The 24,239-nt window shown below is 38.6% G+C and overlaps 1 protein-coding gene across 1 annotated transcript in view; it reads left to right on the top strand.

The window, feature by feature from the left end:
• The window catches only part of LOC140944418 (mucin-like protein), a 24,178-nt gene extending 3,314 nt beyond the window's left edge, over positions 1–20,864 (top strand). Inside the window, exons 4-23 of the mRNA XM_073393562.1 lie at positions 200–346; positions 715–1,053; positions 2,294–2,394; positions 4,640–4,732; positions 8,064–8,605; positions 9,559–9,777; positions 9,887–10,219; positions 10,550–10,807; positions 11,617–11,816; positions 12,014–12,356; positions 12,838–12,960; positions 13,148–13,270; positions 13,402–13,521; positions 14,475–14,597; positions 15,006–15,131; positions 16,239–16,354; positions 16,951–17,048; positions 17,342–17,767; positions 19,038–19,160; positions 20,192–20,864. Of these exons, the coding sequence (XP_073249663.1) occupies positions 200–346; positions 715–1,053; positions 2,294–2,394; positions 4,640–4,732; positions 8,064–8,605; positions 9,559–9,777; positions 9,887–10,219; positions 10,550–10,807; positions 11,617–11,816; positions 12,014–12,356; positions 12,838–12,960; positions 13,148–13,270; positions 13,402–13,521; positions 14,475–14,597; positions 15,006–15,131; positions 16,239–16,354; positions 16,951–17,048; positions 17,342–17,767; positions 19,038–19,160; positions 20,192–20,261 (4,023 nt within the window). The 3' untranslated portion in view covers positions 20,262–20,864. The remainder of the gene's footprint in view (positions 1–199; positions 347–714; positions 1,054–2,293; positions 2,395–4,639; positions 4,733–8,063; positions 8,606–9,558; positions 9,778–9,886; positions 10,220–10,549; positions 10,808–11,616; positions 11,817–12,013; positions 12,357–12,837; positions 12,961–13,147; positions 13,271–13,401; positions 13,522–14,474; positions 14,598–15,005; positions 15,132–16,238; positions 16,355–16,950; positions 17,049–17,341; positions 17,768–19,037; positions 19,161–20,191) is intronic.
• The last annotated feature ends 3,375 nt before the right edge of the window (positions 20,865–24,239 follow it).

The following is a 24,239-nucleotide window of genomic DNA, read 5'->3' as shown; positions in this document are numbered from 1 at the left end:
TGTGTTTTTTAGTTTTGAGATCCAGGGCAGTGAATTTGAATAGACCATTAACTGACTTCTACTTTACATAACTGCTTTCTTTTGCAAATAATAATAATAATAATAATAATAATAATAATAACAACAACAACAACAACAACAACAATAACAATAACAATAACAATAATAATAATAATAATAATAATAATAATAATAATAGACAAATACAACTCTTTTTTCAGCGCCTGTGAAACGGTTGTACCCTTACGAAGGAGACACACACATCGACTTCAAAGTCAAATGTGAAAAAATCAAAATACCAAGAGGAGGGATAAGATTCTATGGGAAACGTCACAGAAAATGTTTTGTATGTAATATTATGTATCGTTTGTTTAGCGATAGTCAATTTGTTATTGATCGAGACATATCGGTGTCCGCGTACTGCTGTTCTTCCATTGATTATGTGACTTTACTGAGCGATAACACCTTGTTGTTGGTGCTTTTACCCTTTGACTACCGCTTTGTTCATTTTCACCCCTATTGGTTACATATGGAGCGATGCATGTTCTCCTCCCGGTGACCATTAAGCTTCCAGTTTAAGCTACTTAGTTAGGAAGCAGCAAAATCAGCAAGAACAAGCTTCTTCTCTTAATAGATATTCTCAAGTGTTCCTCCTTTTGCAATTTTTAAAAATCCCAATCCATTTACATTGCATTTTTTGTATCACGATCTCAGATATGTCCAAATGGCGTAATTCAGTTTGAGAGGAACAGAATAAATCAGCGACCATACCCATTTGGTCAAAGATGGTGGTTGAGATTTAGTTCAATAATAGCACCATACTGGACACGAGTCGATCTTGGCCGCTCATTTACCAATTCAATATCCAAAGTGTATTATCACATCTATACTGGACAAGGAGCCAATGAAACCTTAAGCAAAGCTACATCTGACGTGTTGAGTGTATACCAAAGCAAACTTCCAGAAGGAAAAACATTCCAAGCCTCCTGGGTTTGTGTTGTGACATGGGTGAATCTCCGCCCCGCGGATTTGAATTCTTTTACAGAGACCCTGGTAAGACTTAAGCCTTGATGACTCTTGTAGCCTGAGCACGTTTTCCGTTAGCCATATCCAATATATACATCCATTTGCATGGCTATTCTGCCCTAGGCCTTTGGATAACCGTCCATTTGTCTACGGCCCCTTTTATATGGACAAAAAATTGTCCGGGGTACGGAAGAGCCACGCTGCCTACCTGAGCTACTTTCGGCAAGCCAACTTTTCCTACATTCTCTTAGAAGGCATGGCGAGCCGTTTAACGAGAAACATAAGGTTGACTGGGCTAGAATTCGAATGGGTCATTCTTTTTCGATTGTAGGGTCACCACCCTAACCGGGCCCAATTTGAACACTTTGGCTCGCCCAGCTGGGTCAACCGCTCGGTCAAGGCGGGACAATCAGAGCATGCGTGAACGCTGTTGGCTCAGATAAAGGGGTCAACTTTTTTTCTCATATTAAACGCTGGCTTAATTTGACTAGGTTAGGAGGGTGACCGTCTTTCCGGGACAACTTGTCTTCATTTAAAAGGTGGCTAAGTAGCTCTCAGTTTTTCTACTAGCTTACAACGAGTTTCGGAGGATGTGTTTTTCACAAATTACATTACGAAGTTATTGCGATTATTGCTGAAAAAGGTACCTGAATATTTCGGTAAAAACACTTTACGTCCCCTAGAATCTTCCTATAAAAGTACACTAACCCCATGTCCTCGAGTAGTTAACAGTTTTGGATGTCGGAAACAAAAGGCCACCTTAAAACTTTTGAGACGACCAAAGTTCTCCTATGGTATCCGAACGGATAAAAATGGTTTGGGAAAGCTTCAAATTAACCAAAAAGGCTTCTTGAGCATAGAGAAAACCATTTCAGACACTTCTGACGTATTTTTAACGTTTGGTCGTTAGGTGCCCATGAAGCTTTACGAGCATTAAGATAAGTGCAAAAGGATGCAACAACTTCAAACATTGTTAGCCAACAATGTTGGGAGTGGTTGCGTCCATTTGCCCGTGACTAAAAGTTTGACCGGTTTCAAACTTTGCGCAACAACTCCCAACAACACACAAGAACAAAAGCAACAGAGTGAATGAGCAAACGGGCGCAACATGTAACATCCAACAGTGTTAGGAGTTGTTGGTCAACAATATGGCGTCCGTTTACACTGTGCTTTACGCTCCTTTATGTTTGGTAATTATTAGATAATAGTTTTTTAGTAAGACAAAGTCATTGATGTAACTTCTGATTTCTGTTTGCTTTGTCTTCAGGGGAACACATTTCAAGCAGTTATCGTCACTGACAACATATTCTCTTTCGTTATATTTAACTATCCTCATAACGGCATTCAATATTCTGCTCCAACCAGCCGGTAAGTGTAAAGGACCCTGAATAGCTTATTATGCATATTCCATCGCCCCCACCATCGACTCTTCGCAACACGCGCTCCTTCCCTTCTAATTCCTCCTTTACCATTGCAGGAGAAACACTCAGATGTAGCGAAGACTAGGTGTAAGCAGCTTGCACTTAGAAGAAGGTTTATCCCCGAAAAATGATTAGAAAGGTTACGGAATGGAATCAAGAAGTAATCCGAGATTCGATTCATAAACAGCACGTGTACACGCTATCGAATTTGTCGATTTTCCATAGAAACTGTAACACCATGCAGTCATGGCGTGTCCGATGTCCGTGAGAAAGAAAAGTGATAATTCTGAAGGCCAAATACAAAATGCTTCTTGATTCAGTTATCAAACAAGGAGAGTGTACTACGTCTAGTCGTTACTTGTCATTTTATCACCGGCCTGGTGTCAACACCTGCCCAAACTTAACTTATCCGTTGTGTGACCAGAGTTATCCTTTATAATATAGCCTAAATTTTGGCCATCTTTAGCAGTGTAACCTAGGAGGGGTGGTTTCTTCAGTCCAGACGCTACGCTATATGAAGGGAAAGAAACCAACTCGAGCGACCGTTTGCCTTTCCATCGAGCATGCGCGTCCACGTGACACCTAAGTGAAAACTCCCGAAGCCATGAGCTATATACGACAGAGACTCTTAGACATAGAACAGCAAACATGGATTAGCGAAATACACAATGATGAACGAAAAGAACAAACTAAAAACTTTTAGGAAATTTAAACTTACCCATGACTACGAAAATTACCTCACAAATGTAAGAAACATCAATCATAGAGTAGCAATCACAAAGCTAAGATTAAGCAACCACAAACTAGCAATTGAAACTGGGTGATACGTTAAACCCTATCAACCACCAGACCAAAGAATCTGTCCATTATGTAAAACTGAATTAGAAGACGAGGAGCATTTTTTGATGAATTGCATAGCTTATAGGGATCCTAGGAGAGAGCTGTTCAATACGCTAAAAAAGGAGACTAATCTTTTTCTTGACTCTGTGACTCCAAGCTCTGCTTTTGCAACGTTGATAAGTATGAAGCAAGCAAAGCAAACGCAAAACATTGTGGTTAAATACGTATGTGATCGCTTCCGCGAAAAAGAAAGACGCGTTAAATATAACCTTGTCTAGTTGTATATTAAATTCTACAAATGTACACCTCTGTAATTATTGCACTACAATCTTCGTTATCGTTGTAAACACATGTGTCTGTTGGCGCTCTGTTGATAATAAAGCAGCTATCCTATCCTATCCTATCCTAAACGTCAACTGACATCACTTCCTCTTGTTTCGCAAGAGGCATAAATGACTTTAAGGGCCTGTTTACATGAAGGTGGGGGACCCCAGATAGGTGAAGTAAAAAGTGGCGGGTCACCCCACCTATCATGTAAACGTGATCAAATTAAAATGAGAGATTATTTGGACAGGTTGCATACCCCACCAAAGCGTGTTGCCTCACCTACCTGGGATCCCCCACCTCCATATAAAAAGACCCCAAGATCAAACGGCGTGACGGCAGCCAGAACGTCAAAAACCAATACGTTTGATAACCAAAACAGTAACGTTGCACGTGCATCACTCTTTTGTACATTTCTTTGCGGTTTTTGCACGACCAAGACGTGTAAAATACCTCATTTTGCGTTCTATAGACGACGTAAACAAGCGAAGACGAAATTTTATTTCTCTTTTTGAATTCGGATATAGTCCCTAGTAATTCAACTCCAGTTGGGTTCTCCTACTATTAACTAAGAGCGAAAAAGAGCGCAAATTCAAATCAGGCTCGCGTTAAGACAGCATTTGTGAACGGAAGCAATATCCTGCGAGCAGGTTCACTTGTGCAGGCAACGTAAGGAAATGCGCGCGAGCCTTAACATGTTTTTAAAAAGTTTTTACCTGTTCAAAGTTAATTTATTCGTCCATGGCGCTGGACGGCGGCTCGATCAAAGAAGCAAACGGTCGTTCGCACTGGTTTATTTCCCTTTCTAGTTTAGCGCCCGGCCTGAAAAACTCTACTGCTCGCGGGATATTAGCAGGTGCTGAGTTAGTATGCAAATTTTAAAATGGTACATTCAATGTTTATACACGATGCACTGCAACAATCTGCACTTCAAATAGCATTAATGTATTCTTTGAAGTAATGCCCGTCGAAACGGTATACATTTTTAACAGACAGAAATGCCTTTTTTTTTTTCACCTTTTTTACAGGTCAAACTACAAATATTTTACCGACTATGAGTTCCTTCCTGTTATTGGTTTCAACGCAGGAGACGAGGAAAACAATTTCCTTAATATCCCAAGGTATGGAGTTTTTAGGGCTGAAGCTTTACCCCCAAAACGAAGCGACGACTTCAACGTTTTACTGGACAAATGAGTCGCAATCAAGGCCATGGTTAGGTACTAATTCGGACACGGTCATAGTAGCGGATATGGGGAGGCATTTATGCTTACCTCTAGTTTGCGAACAACCTGAAGAAACAGGGTTTATTGTAAAGATATTGAAAACTTATTGCAAATGTAACGAAATTAATCTTAGTCGTACAAAATAAGTTCTTTAATTTATATTACAGGTGGACTTTGCAGAACTAATAGGCCATAGTCTCTTCGTTTCTCTGCTTCTTCATTTCACACCATGTGAGGCAGCAGTAATAAATTAATTGGATAAACGTTGCATCCAACCTTTATTATTAAAAACTGAATCATTGCTTAAAGGGCATGTAAACCCAAAAATACAAGTTTATCCCCTTATATGTAAAAAAGTATTCTAAAAACGATTTTGCTATTAGTTTTTGCCAATTCGATGCTCCTAAGGCGAAAACACGCCGTTTTCTACAGCAGAATAACTTCCGGTTAACAATATGAAATTACCTGTGACGTAACGAGTGGAACCAGTCTGTTGCGCAACTTGATTATCACTATGGCGGCTCGAGCGATAAATGAGAGTTCGGATAGTTCAGAACAGAATTCATCCGACGAAAGTGATTTTTACGACGTAAATTTATATGACAGCGATGTAGCTGAAACTTCAGAGCCTCCTGAAGACACAGGTCCGCGTCCCTGTCGTTACGAGCCTCGCAGAGTTCAACGAGATTATGGACAACAACAACAACAAAGCCGTCTTATAAGGACGAAACCGAAAGTGAGACGGATCGTCTTGTGACTTAAATTGTATTGCTTATACCTAATTTGCCTTTATTTCGGGGTAATTTTATCGTGAGACTAGGATGAACTCAAGCCATTATGAAAGGGCTTCTTACTTTTTTTTTATTGTAGTTTAGGTGTGAATGTGAAATGTGTCAGCCGATGCCTTCAGTACCCGAAAGCGTATGTTGTCATGAAATAGGGCAAACATGGCAAAAAATTGAAGAGCAAACGGAGGTCCAAATGTCCTGTATAACAGAACATCCAGGATTTCAGTCTACTTGCTTGGATGTGTGGGTCCTTAAAACGGCGTATTATGCATATAGGCAACAACATGGCACAGACAGAAGGCGCGAGTATGTTTACTAGTTCTGAAATTTTCACTATAATAAACATAAAAAATTATGAACAGTTTATATATGACTGCATATTCGTAGTTATATATTTATTACAACATTTCTCCACTCGTTCGTGTCTGGAAAATTTCGCTACATCGCTTATCGCCAACTTGTGCGATGGTCGGGCGGGTTATCTTTGCAGAAAAGTAAGAGTGGCGCTCCCTTCCCGCGCAGTAAACAAAATACGCCAAAGATTTCCTGCGGATTTTGGCACCTCCTACACTGGTTTAAAGCCACCAAACCTGCAATAATTAACCTATATTTTAACGAATAAAAAGTGAAAACCATCAGCGAAAAACAAGAAAAACAAGCAAACAAACAAAGTGCGATATCTCTTCAAAAATATAACCAGTGTGTGTAGTATGTTACTTTGACGGACTCCCCTCATATTCTTTAATGTCGTCCTCGGCTTCCTCAAGAGATAAATCAGTCGGTGGAACATAATCGAAATCTTTGTCATCGTCCACGCTGCGTCCTCCTAGACTTTTAACAGAGCTGCATTCTGGTGTACTAGTGCTTAAAGGAGCTGTAATAAGGTCGCACTGCACTTGAAAAACTTCTCTCAAGGGTTCTAATTGTGTGCCTGCTGGATAGAGATTCTACATTAGATAATCGGTTAGGGGAAAAGAAAAAAGCGAGGTAAGATTATGTGTAAGCGTAACCTACCTTTACCTATAGACGTTTCGTGCAGAATATCACATTGAACTGCTACCTCTTTAAACCTGGGCGATGTCACATCTTCAGAGCAAGCACTTGTTTCAGTGTCGACGGGCATAGACTCAGAAGCTGACGTGACGGCGTTCGCAGCGACGGAGGTACGTTTATTATCGGCCAATAACTGTGAAAAAAAGTTGAATATACTTGAGGAAGGGGAACGGTTAATACTGACCTAATGAAAAAAATCCTTGTTAATTATTACATTGGCTTATTACTTACCCTAGAAACTGATAACTTGTGCACAGGTCGACTTGTTTGTGACCTTTTGCCAGGAGTCTGACTCGCAGTCACCGGTATTTCTTTTTCTTCGCTCTCCATAGTCCGCTAATTTGCGCGCTTCGGACAATGCTTCGGGTCGCTGGGGCTGAATTGTGGGAACCGAATCGCTTTTCAAATTGCTTTTTTTATCTTTGAGTCCCATTTTTACCATCGCATCATCCTCGAAACATCCATGTGCAAAATGAGCGCCACAGATTATGGAGTGTTCTGTAGGCTGTAAGAAGTCTGCACGTTTAACTTGGATCCACTGGCGCCAAATTCTTTCTTCTTTTGGAAAAAAAAAAATGAGTAGAATGCCCTGCTTTGTTCGAGTTATTACAAGATCCAACGACACAGCGCTTTACCAATGTCAAAACTAAAAAATATTCTTGTAGGAAACTATACAACACACGTGCTTGTAAAGGTCCCAAAGATGTTTTTGACTTCCGGTGGGCAGAGATTCCACTCGTGACGTCACAACAAAGATGGCGGAATCAAAATGGCGGACGAAGTGAACTTTCAGAGGTGAATTCTCGGGTCAAAATGCGCTTGTATCGAAAAAAAGAAAAAAGATTTATGAAGTACTTTCGGTATACATTCTATTCATATTCATATTCATACAAAGAAAATTGTAGTATTTTTGGGTTTACATGCCCTTTAATACAATTCTTGAGCTCTGACTGCCATCATGGTATATTAGCCATTATACAATGCTCTCCAAATATGGAAACTGTACGCGTCTGCTCAAATTAAAACAAGCTGAAAACCGCTAGTTTTTACATATTAAGTCGGGAAGAATTTTCGATATTTTGTGGGAGTTCTTAATAAAACAATTATTCCACCAGTGCTTTTTGGATATGAGCTGATCATAGCTAACACGGCGCTACACGCCTTGTTGGCTTTCTTCCATCTCATATCCAACGCGCACTCGTGGAATAATTGTTAATGAATTCATCGGAATTTTGCGTAATTTTCATTAAAAATAGCTTAAGGAGCTGAAAGAGTTTGTCTCATATCAGGCAAGGCGGCTTTTAACAATAACCAAAGGCAGATGAAATATATATTTTCAAAACTTGATCTCAATGAACTGACTGTTTGATTTTGTTGTCACGAAACAGGTCAGGTACTGTTCAAGCTGAAAGCATTGACAACCTTCCTGGAAACCAGGAAAACATACCCGGACGAAGGATCATGCGACTTGAGAATTCTACAGGTGAAGAGGGTAGCGATTTTAATTGTGAAGTCTGGTTTGAAGCGCACAAGGTAGGCCTAGATTTTACCAACACTACTAAACCAGACCCTTGTCCCTGTACGTTGGATCAGGCGAGAGTGGATGATAGGTATACATGGGTTGAGCCAATTTTTCCCTATACAAGGTGCTACTACACGGTCAGGCGCTCTAGTAATAACCACGGCAGAAAGTGTTGTTACTTCATAAACGCCAATAAATTTGGAGCTTTAATCATCGGACCGCGTCGCGGAGGTACAATTGACCGCTTCCATAAGCTAGTTCCAGAATTAAAGGATGACCACACTGCAAGTGACGTCTTAGGGTTTCAATATTGCTGCATTGGAGCAATCAAAAGGGGGAGGCTGTGCAAGTTATATTACCAATTGCGGCCATCTGAGGGCTGTGAAGCTTATGTTCCCCCGGTTCAAGGTAGGATATTCTTGCGTGTTTGTGTTTTACTTATTTGTTTTTGGCTTCTCAATTGTAAGCGATTTTAATTTTTGCCTCATTTTTGGCAACAAGAAAAGTCAAGAACATAAGAAGAGACAAATATGGGATGAAGAAGCTGAGTACGTATGAAAGCGGAACCAGCCAGTTTGTTTTTCATTCAAAATAACTTAAACTTGGCTCGAAAAATCCTTAATTATACCATAACAGTTCCTCGGTATTTTAGGACACGAATGTTTGTCGATACCTTTCTGTCGAATTTTGATGGCTTTCTTCGATTTGTTTCAGTCAGTTGTGTAGCTATTGTATATGTAATTGCCAGTGGTGTAAAAAAATCAATTGGTCTTCCAAAAAGTTTTCAAAACTTGTAACCTCGATTCAAAGTGTACGTGAACTCGCGATATGGCCAACCGCTTCCTGTCATTGGATATCCCATTTTTTAAATTTTGATGGCTCTTAGAATGTCAACTGAAACTTATAAGGATGGCGTATAATGAAAGAGGGACAGTGTGTGTGCCATTTCTAAGTCGGCCAAGCGTTTCTCTGTTTCTTCTTATTCAAACAAACGCATTTTTAGATGAAAGGTTTTACATGTAATCTTACCGTACTTTGCGAATTCCGAAATGGCCCATTGTTATTTCTAATTGTGGGTTAATGGGACACTTTATGTTAGCTGACATAGAGAGAGCGGACGGGCGGTCCTACAAACAATCACCTTACCCATGGGCTCCAGAGCTTTGCTGAAAAAGCAAACAAACGAATCAACAAAAACAACCAATTATTACAATTAAGCACTCAACACACAGTGCTCACGTGACTCAAAAGATATAAAAACTTGACTAGACCACTCAGAACACGTCAGGTTAGTTGAAAAGCATCTTAAAATTGTTGTTGAGAATTTACTTATGATTACCAACTGCTGTCTTGTATCGCAGCTCCTACTTTTGGAGATCCTCATGTTGTGACACTAGACGGCAGAAACTACACTTTCAACGGACTTGGTGAGTACACTATGATAGACATCAACGATGAGTTCTTCCAGCTGCAAGCTAGAACAAAACTTGCTAAAGGAGGAGGGACAGCGACCATCTTTGCTGCTGCAGTGGCGAAGGAGGAAAGTACAAGCACAGTGCAGGTTGCTCTGAAAGAAGGAGGTCAGTAGACGATACGAGTTTTTTTTCTTTTCTCTTTTACCTTAAAAGGCATCCTATAAGCAGGTCAATGTTCCTAACATATGAAATTGTGTGCTTGGATTTTTTACAGGAGGATTGGAAGTGCTCATAGATGGTCAGCCATACAATGACTACGATAGTTTGACAAACTCCAGCGTATTTGTCAATGGGTCTCTAGCACTGTCACGTCCAGAAAGCAACTCTTTCCTCGTGACGTTCCCCTCTGGGATATCTGTAACAGTCACTGAACTACAAGGCTCTCTTACTATAGTCTGCGCTGCACCCACATCCTTCAAAGGAAACACCAAGGGGCTCTTAGGGACTTGGAACGATGACACCCTTGATGACTTCTTGAGACCTGATGGAACAACGCTACCATCCAACGCCACAGGCCGTCAGATACATTTCGATTTTGGCTTACATTGTAAGTCTTATCACACTTTAGTGCCACGTCTATAGTATTTCATGTTATATAGTCTTTAACAGTGTTCTAGACGGCTACCTTTGTTGTCCAGTATTTAGTATAAATGTGCAGGCAAGAGGTTTATTAACCGTTGAAGCAAGGGGTTCTTTAACATTTTGCCTCAGTGCTTGACACATAAATGAGAAAAAATAGTTGTTAAACTGCGAAATCTTTCCCACAGTATATTTCATTTTTCTTTCCAATAATTTGATTTATGTTTTAAACAAGAAAAGGCACGTGCAAAGTTCACAAAAGTACATGTTCTAATGTTCTAATATGTTCTTATGCTAGGGCAAGTGATGGAGAATACAACCCTATTTACCTACAATCCTGGAGAAAACACAAGCACTTACGCTAATGCGTCATTTGTTCCTATCCTTTTGGACGAACCAATAAATTTTGCAACCAACGAGTTAAGGGTTGCAGCAGAGCTTGCTTGTCAAGGGGACGTGAACTGCTTGTTCGACATCGCTTCCACTGGAGATGTATCTGTTGGAGAGAGCACCAAACAAGTGGCTGTACAAATTGAAAGTGAATCACAGGCATTGGGTAAGTCAGTCGCGCGCAGTTGTTTGCTTATGTCTATATAGATACTTGCGCGTTATAAATTTTGAAATATTATTATATCGTTACTGTCAAGTATCTTCTTGCCAAGGATTGCCGCTTTTAAGAAGTCTGGATGTAAACTCTACCACACTAACACAGACATCTCAGCTGATAGGAATAATAATTCGTAAAAAGTGAACCACAATTTTGAATTTGAAGAAAGACATTGTTTGATTGATGTATGATCATCTTCAGTTGCAAGTAATACAGTTAATTTGGGTTGAAACAGACCTTTGTCACGCGGCGGCCATTTTATCCCAGGAGATTAAAAAAGCTTTGTATTTGCACGGCTAGCCTCGCAGTGAAAACGAGGCTAGCCGTGCAAATACAAATCTTTTTTAATCTCTTGGGATAAAATGGCCACCGCGTGACAAAGTTCTATAACAATACATGCACAAGTATATGGTGATACATCATGCATCACCATAATTGTTATTTCGAAGCACATAAACTGTATTACATGCAACTGAAGACGATCGTAGACGATGGAGACATGTATTCCTTTAATTTCAAAGCTGTGGTTCACTTTTTGCGGATCTTTGTTTATCCGCCATTTTCCAGACCAAATGAATGAAAATTAGATTCAAATCCAATGGTGTCTCATAGGCCTTCATAAACCTGGTTACCATTTAATATAACTGTGCCACACATCTCTGTCCTTCGTGATAGTACTAATCCCATGCTTAGAGTAAGGGATTTCCGTCCTTTTTTAATGCTCATAACTCTATTTTTATCATGTTCATATTTCGCAGAAAATTTCCCTCCAAGGATTTTAACAGGACCAACTGAAGTCAATATAACTGTCAACGAAACAGCTACTATTATCGTGACAGCAGAGGATCCTAACAACGATTCCTTGACTTTCACTTTATCTGGAACACTTCCCACGGGTTATACAAAGACAAGCGATGCGTCGTCAATAACTTTGACTTGGAGGGTCACCTCTGAGGAGGTAACCGTTTGTTATTGTAAATCACATGTTTTCGGCCCGATGTGGGAGGCTTCTGAAAAAATAAGATTTTGATTTTTTTTATTCTTCTTTAATAATGTTTTCAAATAGATCTCATTTGCTCGTATTTATATTTTCATGCAGACTCTTTTGAGTATTTTGCTTCAAAATTCATTTTGACAAGCACTTTACTTTTACAGATTGAAATAGACTTCATTGTGGCGGATGGAACTGCAACCACAGTCTTAAGTCCGGTCATTTATGTTTGCGCATGTCTTAATGATGGAAGCTGCTTTCATGAAGAAGAAGATAGCGAGGAAAACAATGTCAACAACACAGAAAGATTCAATACTCTCTCGTGTGCGTGTAAGGATGGTTACACCGGATCCTTTTGTGACTCAGATCTTGACGCTTGTGAAGAAAATTCTCAGCCATGTTACCCAGGCGTTACCTGTACTGATTTACCGCCACCTGCAAACGAAACTGGATTCCAGTGCGACCCGTGTCCAAGTGGTTACTCAGGAGATGGTATTGATTGTACAGGTATATCATAATTATAGGTTATTGACCAGGCAAAACGGTGCAAGGCCAATACCCAACCATCTTGTCTTGCGGCTGGACCACCATGGAAATCCCGAACGGTCAAGATGGGCCCCTCTTTCACGCTCTGGTGGCCAATCAGAACAAGGGATTAGCCTCAAATTGCTCACGGCCTATACAATCATATAATAAAGGCGTTTATTGCAACTTATGATTTCCGCCTCCAAATAATATCCAGGGATATAGTCATCCTTCAAACGATCATATATAATCCCGAGCCGGTTTATATTAGCTGCGAAGGAATGTTAGCATCTACAAACGCCCTTTGGTACTCAAACATTGCGAGGGTACGGTTTCTGCCGTTTGTTTATTTAGGTTATCCATTTGAGCCCGGAGTTCATTAGCAGATACTCAAGAGTTGGTATTCTAACTATTTTACTTAAAATGTACTTAGTATGTTTTCTATATGCTTCGTTTCTTTTAGACATTGATGAATGCTCTGTAAACAAAGGTAGCTGTCAGCACAATTGCATTAACACCCCCGGCTCGTTAGTATGTAAGTGTGATGATGGATATTATCTCGATGCAGACAAAAAGTCCTGCCAGGGTAAGGACGCTTCAACCTTGTTTGTCTCGTCTTTTTTTTTTCCTCCCATTTTTTAATTTGAAAGTTTGGCAGCATGAATCTCATGTTTTACGTTTGCCTAAACCTTAAATCGGATTCTCAATGCCACTTCGTTTGGAAAGAAGTATATAGATAAGTGACAGTTTACAGTGTACTCTTGCGCTTTCAGATGTGAATGAGTGTTCCCCTGCCAGTGACTGTATGCATCAATGTGAAAATACCGCAGGAGGATATAATTGCAAATGTGATGAAAATTTTAAGGTGGATCCTGCTGATTCAAAGAAATGCATACGTGAGTATTCTTATTCAAGGGCAATTATCGCCTGTCTATGCCATTCATGCAAAGAAATATTTTTTTTAAAAAAAATTACGTTTACTTTGATTGTTCCTAACGTTATATTTGTTATTATTATTTTTCGTCAGCTGAAAATGCGTGTACAGGCCAACATGGCTGCCAACAAGTTTGTTATCAAGCAGATGGACAGGACAAGTGTTCGTGCCTGGCGGGATATGAACTAAACCAAGATGGCACGACATGCTCAGGTATTTATTTAAACAAATACTTTATTCAGGCAGCAGATCATTTAAAACATCAGTAGTTTAGGAAAAAGGTCGCTAGAACGAAAGTTGTTACTGAAGTAATTCAGGTTGGCATGACCTCTTGTAACTATCTAAGATTACCAGCAAAGGGCTTCGTCTCGATACCCAACCATACTAGTATCCACTGACCTTGTCTGGGAGCGTTCCACCAGGTCGTGGTTTTAATACTAAAAAAGACATTTAACAGTTACAGTGGACATCGCAGAATTAAATGAAACTTGGCGACTATGATTGGTTCCCTAGGGAGGTCCTGGGCGTATGATTTCAATGAAACGCGAAAATTCTTAGTTATTTATTTTTTTTGACAGGATGCCAATGAGAAAGAGCGATTTTTTTGTTCGAGTTTAAAAATAATTTTCGACCTCTCTAAAAATATGTCTAAAATGAACTCCTACTTTTCGGAAAACCGGCAGCCATTAAATGCTATATGTACCACCAAAAATGAGTCTTTTGAACACATTTGGTGTGAAATTAAACGAGAAAGATGCGCATCAAAGATCACTCCATGATAGTTTCTAAAACTATAACTATCAGTTTTTTTTTTTTTACATGGTCCCTGTCGATCAATAAACTTAGAGCACCTACGAGGAATAAGATGTGACAATTATTGTGTAGAGTTTCTAATTTACCATGCACATCAAACGGCAACCCTGCTCTATGATATGTCACATATAATAGTATGATTTCACATAATTATACTTTAACTACTCCTCTTTTACAGATATAAACGAATGTGAGACTGGAAAAAGTCTCTGCACTCAGACGTGTAGTAATGAAGAGGGAAGTGTAGAGTTTCTAATTTACCATGCACATCAAACGGCAACCCTGCTCTATGATATGTCACATATAATAGTATGATTTCACATAATTATACTTTAACTACTCCTCTTTTACAGATATAAACGAATGTGAGACTGGAAAAAGTCTCTGCACTCAGACGTGTAGTAATGAAGAGGGAAGTTACACTTGTTCCTGTGCGGGGGCATTTAGGCTTGACAGTGACGGTTACACTTGCAACGGTATCCAGTTTGTTCTTTTTATTCTCGGGTATATATTGAAAGAAAACAAAACTGATTAAAAAAAAAAGAAAAAAAAAAAGAAAAACATTAAATTAAAACAAATAGTAAAAATAATCATAATGATAATGATAACGATAGTGATGAAGACAATGATAATGATGATGATATGTCCATCAAATTACCCATGCAAAGCTTTAATTATTTTTGACGAAAAAATAATTTTAGATAAAAAAGGATTATGAAAAAAGACTAAGAAAATTAGTGAAGGCGGTACGTGCAAATTAGTAATCATTTCCGTTTTGAATTGACTCATTGGATTGTCTACAACTAATTTTTGATTTCGTTCTAATCTTGGAGCTTTTAAAAGTTTGTTTAACTGTTTTGGTCTACTTCTGTTCTCTTTAAAAGATATCGATGAATGCATGGAATACACTTTCCAATGTCAAGATGCTTCCCAGACTTGTAGTAATATCCACGGATCTTACAAGTGTGTCTGTGGAGAAGATTTGTACTGGATTGACAACAAATGCCAAGGTTTGCTTGCAAAGGAATTCAGTTGCTATTTGACTCACGACATGGCTTGAATTTGGTCTGATTTATCAATGGTTTGGACTCATCTTTCACGGATTGTTTAAAGCTGTATTGCCACTATCATTGGCAATTTTCTACAACTTAGCATGTTCCTTTCTGGATTTTCATTACCAAAACATCATGTCTTTGTAATACATGTACTACAGCATCATTACCAGAGGCTGCGTGGCCATTTGGTCAGCACGTCGGACTTTTAATCCGGTGGCCCGGGTTCGATTCCCGCTTTGGCCACTTGCAGGACTTTTTTTTCGTTTTTCCCAAGTTAAAATCCTCTGCAACGCTTGTAAATAGCCAACTGATTGCCGGTTGTTGTCGGGATCTTAATTTTTTATCTTATATTTGAATTGCTTGTTTCTAAGGTTATTTGAGTGAAGTGCCTAGCTGTTTAAACTGAGTGCACTTTCCACTATAAGCAAACCTTTAACCTGTAATATTACACTAAAACTGTCATCTTTAAGGAAAGAGTACGTGCGCGTGATCTTCAGTAGAGAAGCACACTTTGGATGAAATATACCAGAAACCTTGACTCTTGTCTGTTCTAGAGTCAAATTTGGAATACTAGCCGAGAGTTTTTTCCTAGAATTATGAATCTCGCCTCTGTTAAAAACTATCTGGAATGATTATTCCTTTCAGGAAACCAGCTTGGTTGTAAATATTTAACAATTAATGAATGAGGCTGTCTATCTTATGAAGAATTATTCTCCAAATAGCAGATGTCTCCCTTTGAGTTGTCTTCTTGCTGTTCTTGCCATGTTTTTAGCTATTATTTCGCCTAGTTCTTACTCTTGAAACGGGTGAAATGTCCGCCATTTTTGTTTTCACAACCTAAACAACTCAACCTCGTCCCCAGGTATTCTCGGTTAAAGGTGCATTAACCTGCAAGGAAGCTGCACTTTTGACGTCATCGGTTGATTTATCGCAAAATTCTTTCAAATTTGGTCATCAGTAGCTGGTTATGGTGAATTGTGCGTGTGCTTTTAGCCAATCAGAATCTGAAAAATATTTTGAATGAATAAGAAATATATTTATTTCTTTTTTTTTTTGCCAAAGGACTTGGTAAAGGAGAAGCTCCTCCACCGCCTCCACCCGCATCAACACCGAGAACGCCTTCTGCGGAAGAAACGGCCGAATCAGTCAACGTAAATGTCGGATTAAATATTTCTGAGGTGAGCCATTTTTTTGGCAATCAATTAAACCTACCATGCGAAAATTGCCATCATTTGACTAAAAACAAAACCCAAGTTCCTGCCCTTCGATAAAGGAAAGCGAGGAAAAAGGAGCACCCCCCTCCTCAATTTGCAAGACGCTCCAGATCAAACCAAAGGGGCGAATACAATAGTTACTTTAAGGCGCCAATATTGAACCACGAGTTAGACGGCACGAGGATATTGCTGTTTTGGGTTAATTCTGTGCTAAAGTCATTACTCTGTGCCTTTACCCTATACACGAAATGTTTCTGTATAGTTATGAAGAAGATATCAATAATGAACAATAACAATGATAATCTTTTTGGTGATTTTTGCAGGTATAACATTATAACTGAAAAAATGTTGAGAGTTTTTAATACATTTTTATCCTTGCCATCCGTTGCAACAGACGACAGGAAACAGTTTAAATGCCTAAATATGATCTTAAATAACAAAATTAATCATTATTTTTGGAATTGAATTGAAGCGAAGACACGTTTTAGCTTTTTAAAAGAGAGGTCAACTAGCGTGACATTCTAATTTCTAGATCTCTCATCTAATTTATCTTATTGCAGTGGAATAAACCAAAGGAGGACGCGTTCAAGCAGTCCGTTGCACAAGCAGCTACAGACCATTGCTTGACAAGTAGCAACTGTCAATCAACGGAAACCAGGTATTGACTAATTGTCGATTTATTGCTTTACTGATTTATTACTTGAGGAATGGATGGATGCTTAATTCTCCATTGATTCAGCTCTTGACAGTTCAACTAAATTTGTGATCGTTTCAATATTTTGATCCGGAGATTAATAAAGTAGCTGTGAAGTAAGGAATCGGCACAAAACAACAACAACAACAACAACAATATATCATAATAATAATGATGATGATGCTGATACATTGTAGTTATGATAAATATAATATGATAATAAAAAAAAAATACAACAAATCCACTCCCATTTTAAGCTCTCGACGCAAACGCAGATCAGCGAGAAGCCTGGTCTTTACAGAGAACCAAGTACACGTGTTGCCTGGTTACCCAAAACAGATTTCAGTGAGTCCACTCCTGGCAAATATTTCATTTTACATACAGTCTCCAGCTGGATCGTCGTTTACCGTCATGCCGAAAGCTGCCGTGGTTGCCATTGTTCAGAGTTCTCTGGCAAGCATTTCAAGCGCCCTCAATGCCAACATTTCAAGTTTACAAACGCTTTTTGCAGACACAACGACAGCGACATCTTCAACTCCGCCGATTACAACTGCCACTACACGGGTGTTACCTACGGAGAAAGAAAGCAATTTGAAATATATCATTGCTGGTTGTGTTGCTAGTGGGGCGGTGATTATCATCATTGTCGTAATCCTTGTGTGGTGGTGCAATAAGAAAAAAAGGTATCTGTGACACCTTAATTCCAATGAAATCTACGGAATTTATGGGATTAATAAAATTCCCGCGAAATGACGTCTGAGAAACAAGCGCAGAAATTCCACACTGATGTCACGTCACAACCCAGATCTGTGTAGAGCCTCTGATCGGTCGTAAATTTGCTTCCCCCCAATCAGAACCATTACCCCGATCTGGTTAGTGACACCGCATCAGTATGGAATTTCTGCATTCGTTTCTCAGGCTATGGATAAGTTGGCATAACTATAAAGAACGAGATGAAAAATGTGCAGTTGTTAAACACTAGTCTGTAGATACAAATTGGTAGAGAGATGTTACCTTCCTATGACTCCATGTTCGAAAAAGATCGAAAGAAAAAGAAGGAAAGCAAGAAAAGTAACAAACAATTTAATGGAAGTAATAACGGACAATTAAAGCTGGCAGCCTGATACGGCGAAGATCATGTCAATGTTACCCTAACCTACAGACTAAACTATCCAAGTATTCCTATCAGGAATGGCGTGTGGGGGAGCTTGTTATGTTTGAGGACGCGCGTAACATGCTCGCCAGCACCACAGATCCGAGGGACAGCTTTAAGCAAGCTACACAAAGACGCGAAATAATATACCGATACTCCCATTTGATACAACGCCACAAGCAAAAAAGATGAATTAATTAATTGATAGAAATAAAAGAACGAATAATAACAGCAAAAAGAAGTCAAAAGCAAAACGTTCATTACTTCTATGTTTTGACCGCGTTAAAACGGAAACGGATTTACCTCCGCTTGGTTACCTCAGCTGGATAGCTTTGACGGGGTAGGCCCTGGATCGATTCTTAGTCCGAACAACGTTCAGTTTCTTACAATAATTTGGGAGAATTAGCTGCCTATGTGCTGACTTTTACAAATGGTTAGATATTCTTATCTTCTTGAATATGGAAGAAAAACCGCAGCCTCCGTCTCACATTGCCTCGGCCAATCTGTTTCTTCTGGTCCGTTTAAAGAACCAGACAGCTGCAACTGTGGTTGTTTCACCGTGGAAATAACGGGGTGTAGGTTCGATTTCCATTGCTCCTTCGTGAGGAGCGAGGGCTCGTTTCCTGAACAGCGGCTGATAATCGAACCTAGTCGGGGTGGCAAGGGATCAACAAGTGATACTTACCTATGGCAACTTTATAGCCTAATAATTGGGTCTAAAGTAAAGTATTAACCTGTCTTGCAACCTGTTTTTACTATAAGAAAGATCTCCTCTGATCGCCTTTTTCTCCGTTTAAAAGGGAAAAACCTCAAAAAATTGACAGTGAATTGTCAATCGCCAGGAAGGTAAAGAGTGCAGAAAGCTTGGAAATGAATGATACTCATTCACCCAACAACGAAGCCTTCGAAAATGATACTTATATGTAAGTTAATCATAAATTACTTAACTGTCTGGAGGCTTAACTAGGAAATAAAAGTTACTTTGGGTCATATTTAATTAGCGCCCCTCGCTCCAATTGTGATAAATAATGGTAATCGAATTTCGTGTCCTGCAATTTGATCTGAAATCATACGTATCATTAGAACACGATTGACGCGATTTAGAACAGATATGATTTAAAGCGAAAAATAGTGTGATTTTTGAATAAATCACACTGCTGAGAGCCAATCAGATTGCAGTGATCCCCAGTGATTTTAAAATGAATATAATAAAGTTTGGAATTAAAAAAAACAGCAAGCACTGCTTTCAGCACCAGGATGAGACCAGATGGAAAGGCAATATTTGGGGCAATGTCAGGATAACAATGCTATGAAATTTCTTAAGTCAAATTAAAAGAGAAATATTTACAATACCGTAATAATCTAATGTCCCTAATCTATGGTAACTTTGATGTCATTGTAACGCTGATCATAACAAATTGTCATCAGTCTTTATCTCAGTATCTTAGCTAGCTGTGGAGGTCATTTTTCAAAATCGTTCTTTTAACAGAGGCGTAGTTAACAGTCAAGGGTGAGAGGTATTGCCCTTGAAAACCCACCTTAATAAGATGATAAACAGAAAAAAAATATATATATATTATTATATATAGAGAGAGAAAAATAAAAAAAAAAAAAGGAAAGAAAAAAGAAAAGGAAGGAATGAGGGGGAGGTGAATAGTCAACTACCTTGATGATGCATCAGTCTTCAAACACTTTTATTGCAATATGATGTTTTTATTTATATTTATTTGTGGCCGGAGTTGGAAGCAATAACCCAATGCCAGACATTTAACAACAGGCTCCCAATGATTTGAAGAGCCCCGCCTAAATTGTCAGTACTTATTCCTAGTATGTTATTCTATCCACCATTAAATCCTTCGTAGACTTGCAGGCAGACACCTACTCTATATCATTCATTTTCCATCTTAAAATGTGCGGGACTTGATACAATAAATTCAATTACCTATATTTGCAGGCAGCCTGTGAAGAAACGTGTGGAGAACCAGGAATCAGAATTACCAGGTTCCGCGGGAAAGACGATGTGACCCAGAATGGACGCGATGTGGACATGTCTGGGCTTTTGCAGAAATGAAGACTGTTTTCGTACCCTTAAAGCGTACTAAGCAAGAAACTTACTTCAGGAAGCACTGATATGTATATTTTTGCTGTTCTTATATCCGGATGACCCCTCCGGGATCCGGTTTGCTTTCTGGTTGAATCACTTTTTTTTTTTTTTTTAGCGAAAAGGCATGTGTGACTTTTTATTATTACTCATATATTTTCATTTATACTCAAAATTATTGCATCGGTTACAAACCAACACAACCTTTACTTTGCAGTCGAACTGCAAATGGCCGAATTACAGTGGACACCAAGATATAGAGCTTAAATTTGCAGTTTGCAGTTTAAGGCTGTTTGTTGTTGTTTTTTGGTTTCCAGAGAACTGGAGCTCGTTCTTTTGAAAGGCTATATTATATTATTAGATTAAAAGTATAGGATTTTAAATACATGTTTTTATATTGCATGTGCGTGGTCTATTATAAACATTTTCAATAAACATTGTCCTTCACAAGGTAAAATTGCGTCCCAAAATGTAGAGTGTTAGATCACACTTAGGGTTTCTCCATCAACATTCCAAGATACTTCTAATAGAATCCTACGTGGTTCTTCATATCTCAGTATCTCAGTTGGTCGAGTATTGCAGTGCTAATGGGATGCCATGGGTTGGAATCCGCTAAAAATCAAATACGCGCATGTGCCAAAGGCACGCGTGGAAGCTTGGGAAACAAGAAAACATGGCGGCTAATATGTGCTCCCGTTTGGGTCGAAATAGTAGTTATTTTCAGTGTTAATTAAGATGAACCAACGCGTTTGAAGTGGAGAGCAAGAGGTAAACTTAACGTTGTTCTTTTAAGTTGGGAAAGAAATATTGGACTACATTATCAATGAAAGAACTGCGACGAAAAAAGTGTTGTGGCCGTTGTTCATGTTGGACTAAGCTCACAGGTTAGTGTTTGGCAATCTTATCAGGGGCACCCAACGACAATTTTCGGAAGAATATCTGTTCGGAAGACGATTTGAGATCTAGAATTTTCGAAACATTTGTTGTAAAATTTCTTGCTTGCCTGCCTCTCCTAGGATTTTCGAACATCTAAAAAATGGTATAATTGCCCATTTTAACGGCTTTTTACCCTAAAAAAGGTCACCTAGAATTTTCGGGAGCCTCTTTTCTGGCTGGAAATTTTCAAAAAGGTAAGTTTTGATCCCTATAATTTTCGGATCACTAGACTTTCAGCTAGGAAATACGAACAGATGAAAAGTTTTTAGGGGATAAAAATATGCCTATATCTACCGTTTAAATACTAAAATACGTTTAACAATGCTATGTTCAAGTGGTTTTGAACTATATTCTCGTTGGGTGCCCCTGTCTTATCTAACCAAAGACACCTTGATCACACCAAGACCACGCCATTTTATTGCCTCAAGGGATCATTCATTAGTTGAACGAACTGTACCATAACTGTTCGCATGTTCAAGTGGACTTTCGACCTACGAGGAACGGTAAATCCGAGGAACACATTACAGGAAGAAACAGTTCTAAAAATGGAAATGATCCTTGCAGTTAAATAGACATTATCTAAGTGGTTGAACAAGTACCTGAAAAAATTAAGGCTTGATCGGGAATCGACTCCCGACCTATGAGATTGATCGGATGCAATCATTTAACCATTAAACTTATCAAGCCAGCTGGAGAGCAGGCGTACCCAATGGTGGAAATGACATGAATGGAAATAATTGAGCTTACATGAAATGACAATTGTTTTGGAAATGTGGATATAGATATGAAAGTAGAAATGATCCTCGCAGTTAAATAAATTAACCATGCGGTTGAAAAAGAACCATCCAGAAAATTCAGAATAGGAGGTACTTGTATAATTATATTTCAGTATAGTTTTTATATAAGTTTTGCATAATTGCTTTGTCATCAAATATTGAAAATTAACTTTATATTACTTCATGCATCTATATATACATAATTCAATGTTGCTGCTATTGAAGAAAAAGTTTTTTTATCTGAGTAGAAACAAACAAGATTTGTGTTTTGCTAGAGCGCCAAACTTTGTGGAACGAGAGTATTGGACTTGTTGTAGCCTTATGATCTATGTTTTTCCCTTTCTTGCACTAGTTTCTTAAAACTCTGTATTTTCTATTTACCTAAAGAACTTTTGGTATTGATACTGTAACAAGGCATCCAACATTGCTTGTAGAGTTGAGCTCGGTAAATTCCCCATGATCATCGATATAAATAAAAAGATTCTAAATTACTTAGACTATCTAATAGGTAAAGATGAATATTCTATAGTTAAACAGGCTTTACAAATTTCAATTGACCTTCATCATAACGGAAAAACTAGCTTTTACTCTAATATCATGAAAATTGTTGAGTACTATGATCTAAACTATGACTTTTCCCGTAATTCATTGAGTGACTCAATAGTTAATCGGGATATCGGCATAATGAAAAATAAATACGTCTCTTACTGGAATCGGACCCTTCAACAATCACAAAAACTCAGTTTTTATTGTACAATCAAAGACGCCTGTAGCCCCTCGCCATACCTAGTTTTAGCAAGAAAAAACCCTTCGAGAAAAGCATTAGTAAGTTTTAGAATAAGTAGTCACCAACTTAGAATTGAAACAGGTAGATACGAAAAAATCCCTCGCGATGACAGGATATGTTACTTTTGTACAAGAAACAAAATTGAAGATAAAAATCATTTCTTATTAGATTGTAAGGCTTATTCTCAGATCAAAGACACATTTTTCTCCAAACTAGAAACTAAAATACCTCATATCAAACCACTCTTCACACGATACTTTAATATCTCTTCTTATGAATTCTTCTGATTATTTGATTAACTGTCAATTAGTTTTATTTATCTCGCAATGCTTTGAATTAAGAACCAAATTAATATCAATGAATGAATGAATGAAAACTGTAACGTTTTGTAATGTTTTGCACATACTAATTAGTTGAATTAGTTCTTAAATTTAGACTAATAGCTTTTGCAATACTGTAATTCCTTTATGGTCATGCAAATAAAGCATTTGTTGTTGTTGTTGTTGTTGTTGTTAAAGCCCCCCCCCCCCCCACCCCCACCTCTTCCTTTTTTGAAAATTAGATCTTGACTTTAAACAGAATCACAGGTATCAGCATAGAAAAGAAATTTGAATTTACTTAAATTGTTGTATCACCGTGGGGCATAAATTGCTATATCAACTCCTACGATCATATCTTGATTAAAAAAAAAAAAAAAAAAATATATATATATATATATATATATGTAGCACACAAAAAGACCCCCCTAATGCTCTAGCTAATGTGAAGCCCTCCAGCACTTTAGCGAGCCGGCATGTGAGAGAGATTGGCCTCACATCGTCCTCGATGCACTTGGGAGGGGTCACCTTAGGGAGGGGGTGGACTATTGCGCTCTTGAGGAGCGAAGGAATGAAGCCCTCACGAAGCATTGAGTTGTAAAATCGGCAACAACTGGCCCAAGTTCAAAGGCGAAAAGCTTGAGGACGACAATATGAATCCCGTCGGGTGCAGCCGCCTTCTGGTTTTAATGTCATAAAGAGCCTTATACGCCTCCCAGTTAGTGACGAGTAACTCTTGATGGATACAAGAACCATGAAATCTCGTAATATCAAAGTCTAGAGGTATTTGAATGAAAAATAATACAATTCTTTAGTCATGTACAATAATGGTCTGCTTCTTTTCCACCTCAATTTCAAAGGAAAACAAAAGAAAAGCTGACTGATAACATGTAGTTCAAAAGTTTGCCATTGCGCAAAAATTCCATTAACCAATATAATGAAAACAATTGTCGAATACGAATGAGAATCAGAAGTTTAAAAAAGAGAAAACAGCAACAACAACAACAACAACAACAACAATCAGCAAGCTGTAGAAAGCAAACGTTGACAAGTCAAGCCACAGAAGCGTGTTGTCCCTTGAAGTA

The sequence above is a fragment of the Porites lutea genome, chromosome 7, assembly GCF_958299795.1.
Source record: "Porites lutea chromosome 7, jaPorLute2.1, whole genome shotgun sequence".
Taxonomy (NCBI): domain Eukaryota; kingdom Metazoa; phylum Cnidaria; class Anthozoa; order Scleractinia; family Poritidae; genus Porites; species Porites lutea.
This window is presented reverse-complemented; position numbering and strand designations above follow the sequence as displayed.